This window comes from Cyprinodon variegatus, unplaced genomic scaffold (assembly GCF_000732505.1).
Source record: "Cyprinodon variegatus isolate N-32 unplaced genomic scaffold, C_variegatus-1.0 Scaffold1096, whole genome shotgun sequence".
NCBI classification, from domain to species: domain Eukaryota; kingdom Metazoa; phylum Chordata; class Actinopteri; order Cyprinodontiformes; family Cyprinodontidae; genus Cyprinodon; species Cyprinodon variegatus.
In genome coordinates, this window is record NW_015151549.1 from 98,684 (window position 1) to 107,826 (window position 9,143).

A 9,143-nucleotide genomic window follows, 5' to 3' on the forward strand; every position below is an offset into this window, starting at 1 on the left:
TATATATATATATATATATATATATATATATATATATATATATATATATATATATATAGCCTTTGTCATTTTTAATTATTTAGCCACAAATGTCATAAAACTTTAAACACTGGCACAAAAAACAAACAAACAAAAAACAAAAAAAACGCACCACCTGGATTTAACGTAGCAAATAGATAAAAACAGAATGAGCAATTATCTTTCAGGTGAAAACAAGTTATTTATTTTATTTTTAAACTGCCACTTATTCTTTTATTTTTATACAGTTTAAGGTCCTCACATCAAAATCATTCTAAATTAGATAGTAAAACCAAACCAGTCAGTTTAAAGAAAAACTGATAAATATTACAAAGTATGGGATAAAGAAAAAAGGGAGATCGTTTTATGAAAGAAGTTAAGGATAAATGGTAAGTATCCTGAACTTAGATACTGCTTTTTCAGGTCAGGAGACTTGATCAAAGCGCTGTACATTACATGCAGTCATTCCTCCATTCACACACAACGATGGTGGCAAGCTACATTGTGGCCACCGCTGCCCTGGGGCTGACTGCCAGAAGCGAGTGTGTCTTACGACCTGGTGGGCCTCAGTCCAGTAGAGGTAGGCAATGCAGGTGAAGTGTCTCCCCAGACTGGAAAAAAGTCTAAATCTAGATTTCATTTTTTCATATTGATTTGAGAAGGTAAAGGAGACATTTTGCCAATGAACAAGACAATTTACATTTAAAATAAGAAAACATAATTGCACTGTCTTATTTCAGGTGCATTTGATCTAAATATCTTATTTTAAGAGTAAAAATACATTTAAATTGGCAAATCATCCTATTTACCTACTCAAATTAAGGGTAAATACACTTAATGTAAGAAATTTGTACTTATTTGTAGATCGTTTTTCCAGTGCAAGGACACAACGCTGACAGGCAAAGCTTTTGGCTTGAACTGACAACCCTACAGTTGCAGGGCAAACCCCTGCACTTTACAAAAGCATAATACAGGAAAATGTGTCCATTATGGGTGAAACAGGACTGTGCAGTAGTGCAGTTTGTAGCACTGTTGTCTTGCAGCAATAAGGTTGCGGATTGGAATTCTGGTGCAGGATTTTCTGCATGGAGTTTGCATATTCTCCTGCATGTATAGGTTAACTCTGGCTTCCTCCCACAGACCGATGACTTTTAGGTTAATTAGCAAATCTAAATTGTCCTTGGGTTTATGAGTTGCCCTGTGACAGACTGACGACCTTTCCAGGGTAGACCCCACTGTTACCAGATGGATTATGTGGGAGAAAATGGATAGATGGGTGAAATGATTGCGGAACATGTTATATTATGTCAAGAAATATAAAGTTTTGTGAGAATAAAAAAAATTAAGAAACATAATTTATGATAGATACCTTACAAAGTAATTTAGGAACCAAACAGATATGAATTATAAGATTTAAACAACTAAATTGTTTATTAGTTTTTGATTATATATCAAACTCCATACCAGCCAGTGGATGAGCTACTTGCGCGCTTCAGGTTTTTTACCTTCAGTTATTCCTCTGCCTCCTTTAGTGATAATGGTGTGTATTAAGTGTAGGATTTTTGTAGCATTGGAGGCGAGTTAGAATCCCGGCTTCGAGATGTTTAAATCCAGGAGTCTGAAAAAAGGCCCACCAAAACCAGTGACACTCCCACTATTGGTCCTCCAAAAATGCCTGAGCAGCCAGGCGAATGGGTAACGGTTCGCAGAAAGCTGTCCAGGGGTGATGCTGAGAAACTAGTCCATGCATTTGTTACTTCAAGGCTGGAGTATTGTAATTCTTTACTATCAGGAAGTCCACAAACTGTAGTTAAAAGCCTTCAGCTGATCCAAAATGCTGCAGCCAGAGTTCTAATGAAAATGAAAAAGAGAGATCATATCTCTCCTATCCTGGCTTCTCTTCATTGGCTTCCTGTTAAATCCAGAATAGAATTTAAAATCCACATATAAAGCCTTAAATGGCCAAGCTCCATCTGATATCAGAGATCTGATCGTTCCTTATGTTCCTAACAGAGCACTTCGCTCTCAATCTGCAGGTTTACTAGTGGTTCCTAGAATTTCTAAAAGTAGAATGGGAGGCAGATCTTTTAGTTATCAGGCTCCTCTCCTGTGGAACCAACTACCAGTTTTAGTCCGTGAGGCAGACACCCTATCTACTTTTAAGGCTAGGCTTAAAACTTTCCTTTTTGATAAAGCTTATAGAGTGGCTCAGGTTATCCTCTATAGTTATGCTGCTATAGGCTTAGACTGCTGGAGGACATAGGGACCCCTTTTCATCCTTCCGTTTCATCCCATTTTCCAATTCTGCAGAATTTATTACTTCAATCATGAACGTTATTCTCTCTCTGCTTTTTTTCATAGTAGCTTTGTTCAATTCAGTTTATTTATATAGTGCCAATTCACAACATCAAGGCACTTTACAGTTCTTCATCTGGTCTGTTTCTGTTTGGCTGTGACGCCATCCTGGAGAGGGTGTCGGCTGTGCTGCTGCCATCAATGACTTTGTGGATGTTGGAGCTTGGCCTATTTTTCAGTGTAGTCCTGTTTCTCTGATTTTAAATAACTAAGTGCGGCACGGAGCCGCCTGTGGAGCTGGTTGACAGTTGCCTTTTTTATCTTTTCTTTCTCTATGTCTGCTTCTGTCTCCTTGAACCCCAGTCGGCCTCGGCAGATGGCCGCTCACACAGAGTTCTGCTGCAGGTTTTTCTCCTATTAAAAGGGAGTTTTTCCTCTCCAGTGTCGCTACAAGCATGCTTGGTGTGACAGCCTTGCCTTCGAGTCAGTGAGTTCATGCAATCAATTGGTTTTCCTTAGAAAGAAAACTTTAAATCTGTACGGTACAATCCGACTGTATGATCTGGTGAACTGTAAAGTGCCTTGAGATGACATGTGAATTGGTGCTATATAAACTGAATTAAATATCAAGCAGCTAAGTGTCTCATCTTTGCACATAGTTTATGTTTACAGCTGGTAAAATATGGGACACAAAGGCTGAGCAAGGATTATATCCTGCCAGTAGTTGAAGGAAACATGAGTGGCTCAACATAATTTATTTCCATTTTATGTTAAAATGTACAGAGTTCTTGCTAAGAAAGAAAACAAAAATAAAACAAATGAATAACTTGAAATGCATTCAGGGACAGAGTAGAGAGCTGAGGTGGCTGAGCACGACTCAACCTTCACTGTGTGCTCTGCTGTCACCCCGTCTCTTTATTTTTGCGCTCTCTCTTAGCGTACAACGCAACATGTACAATTACAAAGGATACAAAAAGGGAAGCAATATAAACAGACAAATATACTGAGCTCATTTGTACATGCCTCTTAAATGTAAGGAAGTCATCCTATACACACACAAGTAAAAAAGGAAAAAAAAACAAAAAACGAAAAGAATGCCAAGTGACCTTTAGATATTTGTAGTCCTTTTGTTTAAAATAGCATTAATATACTACACAAAGATAGAAAAACTCTAGAGTTGAGATGGAATGGAGAGGTTAAAGGCATCTTAAAGTCACTAAAAGTGAGTGGTAATTTTTTTTACATTTTGAATTTCTTAGTAATCATCCAGAAGGCGAGCTAAAAAAATGATTTTTTTTTTGTCGTTTCCTGAAACAGAAGTGGGAAAAGAAATGACAGTACCAATATCAATGTCAGAATTAGCTTTTTATATTATAGAAAAACATCTTCTCTACAATAGTTTTCTAAAGACAAAAAGAGTCAGCTTGTGTCATAAAAGAAAGCTGCCCAGTCTGATAAAATTCAGAAACCGAATGACGAAAAGAAACGAGTAAAGAACAGAGCAAAACACTCAAAACCAAAATATGCATGTAGGAAAAAAACAAAACAGAAACCCAAAACTCTTCCTTTGACTTTCAACACTGGTACAAGGAGCGACAGGATGACTTTCTTTTTTTCTTTTTACACGCCTGTCCTCTGAACGCCGCTCCCTCGCCTCTGACCCTGCTTTAAGTTAAGTGCGCCTCGGTCTGAGGGCCGATCCGAGCACTAGATCGGGCATTTTAGGCACACCTTTCAAAAAGGCTGGATGTCTGCTGCCAAACGTCTAGTCAATGGGAGTGCAGAAACGAAAACTAGTTTGAGCAGAATAACAGAAAGCGAGCTCCTGGACCTCTAGGAAGAGGCGGGGCATCTAGAAACACCCTTTATATAGAGCAGGTCAACTCTGCATTCTCTAAGCTGCTAAAAAAGGCTGACACTGTACACCGTCAGTCAGTGGAGTGTGGACAAAAGGAGGTGAATGTCGGACGTTTCTGAGCGAGCCGCCGAAACGCAGCGGCTTGTCAGCCACGCCGTCCGTGTGTGTGGAGTGTGGGGAAGTACCAGAATATTTACATCTAAAATGTTTCCAAGTGGCAGCGAACTGGAAAATAATGCTACTTGTTTCTTCCATGGATATATAACAGACAGTAACACCTTTTCTCTTGACGTGTTTTTTTTTTGTTTTTTTTTTTTGGTACAACACTGTCCATCTGGGAAGACGGGAGACGTCGGAAACGGCTAGGACGCCATCAGACGCGCCTGAGGCGGAAACCGTGGGGATCCGAGAAGCTCGGCTCTTCAGGGATGAGGCCGAGCGGATGTGTCACCGTTTCAGAATGCCACACATATAAAGACAAAAGCATATAAGAGGTCGGACTGCACGAGTATTCCAAATAAACAACAAAAACAACAAGAAAAATAATATTTAACATTATGTTTAACAAAACAGTCCACCTACAATGGTCTTTTTTTAAGATAAGGCTTCCTATATCGCTTTAAAAGATTGTGTGCATGGTTGGATATATTCAGTTTTTTACTTCATCCGCAGCCTTGTTGGAGGTAAAAAACTCCTGTTTTGTCTTTCAGGTCGTTTCTCTTTTGGTCGCCTCCTGTTCTCCCGCAGGGCATCAGGAAAAGGAGGAAACGTTTCCCACGCTTGCCTCTTGGCGGCCCCTGCACTGGAGCGGCGCTCCAGAGAGGAGGTCCCATCCCGAATCCCAAACACAGCCAGCTGCAGGGAGAAGCGAGCCCAAATAAAAACTGGACAAAATGAGAGGAACAGGTGATCCAAACGCCTCCCTGCTGACCAGGCAAAGGAGGGATGGACATTTAAAACACAGCTAGCTTCCACTCTGGTCCCACGTCTCCGTTTGGCGCCTCAGCTGCTCATCTGCTCATGTATGGCGACTGTTTGGGAACTCCGGCGTAGCTGTGATGGGAGGGGCCCGTGTACATCATGTTGCTATGGTGATTAGGCTGCATAGGCTGTTGGGGGTAACCCTGGCCTCCCATCATGCCCATCTGCATCTGCATGGGGTACTGAGCCGGCTGGTTCATGTAGGGGGGGTTGCTGTGGTAGCCGCTGTTCATCATGCTCTGAGGCATCCTGTAACCCGCCGACATGGCGTTCAGAGGAGGCATGTTCATAGAATTGTACGCCGCCGGCGTCGGCATCAGATTAGGCATCATGCCCCGCTGCACCGCCAGTGTCCGGGGGGTGCCCTGCATGGCCACGGCCCCGGAGCTGCGGCCGTAGAGCTGCTGCTGGTGGGGGGCGGGCGCCAGCTGCTGGGTGGCTTTGGACCGGATGGAGATGTGGCCTTTGACCGTCGCCATCTGACCCTGCAGCCTGTGCGACTGAGGAGGTCCCAGGCCGATGTTGGTGGCCGGCATGTTGCACTGGAGCTGCAGAGAGCCCAGGTTCATGGAGCCGGAGCTGAGGTTGGCGGGGGACGTCATGCTGGGCTGGCCCTGAGGAAGCGAGTGGGGCGAGGGGGCCAGCCCTGGGTTGGAGAGAGACACGCTGGTGGCGTACGACGTGACGGAGGGAGAGTGAGAATAGGGCATGGCGTGAGGTTCCATGATGGTGTTGGTGAGCTGCTGAAGCTTCGCCAGGCTGAACGTAGCGGTGGACTGAGGGTAGCTGCCCGTTCCAAAGTCCTGACCCATCCGCTCATAGAGGGCCCTGCCGCCTCCCCCCCCTCCGCTCTCTGGGATCTCCATGATCATGGGGGTGGAGGCGAAGCCGTTTCCCATGCTGCACTGGGACAGAGCCTGCTGCTGCGGCGGAGGCGGGGCTGAAGGTTGGGGGTTAGGGGGTTGCTGCTGAGGAACCTTTTTTTGTGACTGAGGCTGCTGCTGCTGGTTGGTGCTGGGGGGCCTCTCGATCACCCCGCAGCTCTGAGGGGACTTGATACCACAGCTGGGGGTGTTGGAAGGTGGTGGCGGCGGTGGGGGCTGGGGAACGGCGCCGGCCACGTTAGCGGCTCCTGGACCGCCGTTTGGCCCGGTTTGCTGAATGAGGCTACAGCTGCCCATCCCCAGCTGGGACCCCCCATTGGCTGCAGGGGACGTCAGACTGGGAGCCTGAACGAAGGAGCAGCTGTTGGACTGAGAGGATGAGGAAGAGGGCGTGGCTGAGGTGGAGGAGGAAGACGATGATGATGACGCTGCAACGGGTCCCGTCACTACGCCGCCCGACAGCGGCCCTCCATTACCTCCGTTTCCCGTCCCGTTGCCCCCGCCGCCCATGGTGGAGTCGTAGCTGCTGGGGTTGTCGTAGTTCTCCGTTGTGCTTTCGATGCTGCCCAGGTCGCTGAAGCCGCTGTCCACCACCTGCTGGGAGTGGTCAGACACAGACGGCACGTCCATCATGGGAGACGTCTCCATGTTCTGCTGGGACGGAGCGGAGAGCGAACTGGGATGTTCTGGAGTTATCTGGGTGTAGCCGCCCCCAGCGTTCCCACTGCTGCCTGTGGATCCGGCGGGGCCAGGCGTCCCACCCCTCTGCCCGGCTTGCGCCGTCTCCACGATGCTCGACGACGACAAGCCGGGGCTGCTGGCGGAGCGGACGGACTGGTTGGGCAGAGGAGGCACCGGGGGGTTTGGGAGGGGGCTGCTGTGCTGTGAGGCCCCACACTCCTCCACCAAAGGCAGCCCTTCCTCTTCGTTCTCTCCTGAGTGGCTGTAACTCTGCAGGGTGCGGCAGGCGGCCAGCGTCTCCTCGCAGTCTTGGTACGCCCCGTGGTGCGGCTGCGGCTCGGCCTCGTCCTCCTGGGCTTCCCCCTGCGTCAGAGACTGCACGGCCTGCATGGTCTCCAGGTCCAGCTCGTTGGAGTGTTGGTGCTGGTGATGCGAATGGTGTTGGCCCATCTCCTCCTTATATTCCGAGTGCTGGTGGGGGTGGCTGTGCGCCTGTTGGGGTTCCATCAACAGCGTGACATCTTTGTCGTCCGGGTGCAGGGCGTCCAGCGGCAGGTTCTCAGAAGGGACGGACATGGCCGTTACAGTCTCCACAGCTGCAGCCGCCGCCGCCGACTCCTCCTGCTCTCTGCGCCGCCTCTCCTCCTGCAGCGGGTCAGCAGAAGGAGGCGGAGTCTTGGCTTCCTGCACATCTTTCTCAGCCTCCTCCTCCTCCGCGTCTTCCTCCTGCTTGCTGACATAGTTTGGCGCCACGCTGTTGTCCAGGTCTAAAAAAGCCTCACCAGCTTGGGGCTCTTCTTTGACAGGAGGAGAGTTTGCTCTTGAAGTAGCCTCATCCTCCTCCTCCTCCTCCTCATCATCATCTTCATCGTCAGTGTCTGGTCTTTTTCTCGTTTTGGAGCCGTTACTCTTGTCTTCTAAATGACCGTCACCTTCATCGTCTGCGTCGTGCTCCTCGCTGCGCCTGTTACCGGAACCTGGTGTGACCGCCGCTCGCCTGCTGCCTCTTTCTTCCTCCTCCCCATCTTCGTTGTCGTCGTCATCCTCCCCGTCTCCCATCTCTGCATCTGGAGGCTGGGAATGAGGGGCCCGTGGCCCCGATGCCGAGGAAGAAGGCGAGGGGGAGAGCAGGGGCCGGGACGGTGGCCGACTGGGCTTTTCTTCTGCCCATGCGCCTTCGTTGTCCTCTTCGTCGTCATCTTCATCCTCTTCATCTGGCTCGGAGGTGGGAGGGGGTTTGGGCGCAGGCTGTGCCGGCTGGTGGAGGGGGCGGTTCTTAGGCGGCCTCCCGCGCCGTTTGGGCACTTTCTGTTCAGCAGGTTTAGGGAAATAGTCGTCGTCTTCATCCGAGTCTTTCTGTTTGCCTCTCAGACCTGTGAAGGAGCGGTCCTCCGCTTGCAGCTGCTGAGCATCTTTGTCCAGCTGTTTTCTTTCCTTCTCCTGCTTCTCGGCCTCCTCCCTCTGAAGGTACAAGCTCCGGGGTTTGCGGCCGGGCTTCATTTTAATTTTGGGGCCGTGGGAATCCCCACTTTGGACTTGGCTGTCTTCTTGGTTAGGTCCACTGCCGGGGGGTTTTCCAGGTCCGCGTTTCGTCCATTGCTGTGGCTTCCGGCTCTTCCCTTTGGGCCAGCCCTTCTTCTTTTTCACAGGGGCATCGGGGTTGACCATCGATAACTCTGACAGCGCAGATACGGGCTTCAGCACAGGCGTCAGTTCTGAAAAGGCAAGAAACTTGGTAAGACAAAGTAATCACACTATAACTCTACCTCCTAATAAAAACAGATGACTGACCGTCTTCCTCTGAATCAGAGAGGTTGGAGTGGCAGGGTCGTTTGGATAACGGCTCGGATAATCTCAGAGCCGATCTAGCGGGCGGATAGCGACGCAGCGGGTGGCCCAGGGACCTTTCCTCTACCAGTCTGGGCATCGGCCTCTCAGAGTCCGAGTCCACAAAGGGCTCATCCAATACCTCGGTGGTCTCAGATATGGTCTCCGTCACCACGCTGCTTTGAGGGTGACTGCTCCGGCGAAAACGAGGCCTCTTCAGGGGCTTCTAGGAAGATACACAGTCAATTATTATCACACTTTTTACTGACCGAAGGTTAAAAGCAGAGATGCACAAAGACACTTTCTATTCACTGATGTTCAGTTTTTGCAGAGCTACAAATGACTCTGATTGATACGGATTTTTCTGGAAGATGTAGAATATAATAGCACAGGGGTCCCCAATTAAAAATCAGCAGGTCCCAATAAAGAAAATCAACAACCAGTAAACGTCCGGAGACATTTTTAATTATAATCTGTTTCTTTAAATGGAATTTAACACTGAAACAAAATGAGGTGTTTATGCATCTAGGGCTGGGTACCGAACTTCGGTTCTTTTTTGGTACCGACCGAAATGCTTCGGTTCTACAGAGTATCGAAAC

General features: G+C 48.3%; 1 protein-coding gene across 3 annotated transcripts in view; it reads right to left on the reverse strand.

The window, feature by feature from the left end:
• Positions 1–4,465: 4,465 nt before the first annotated feature.
• Positions 4,466–9,143, reverse strand: part of kat6a (K(lysine) acetyltransferase 6A) — a 40,207-nt gene continuing 35,529 nt past the window's right edge. For 2 of the 3 annotated variants that reach the window (XM_015400370.1, XM_015400371.1), the window contains exons 16-17: positions 8,509–8,770; positions 4,466–8,432 (exon numbers count right to left, since the gene is read on the reverse strand). In XM_015400370.1, coding sequence (XP_015255856.1) covers positions 5,182–8,432; positions 8,509–8,770 — 3,513 coding nt within the window. In that variant the 3' untranslated portion in view covers positions 4,466–5,181. The remainder of the gene's footprint in view (positions 8,433–8,508; positions 8,771–9,143) is intronic. The other variant, XM_015400372.1, reaches the window with a different exon arrangement.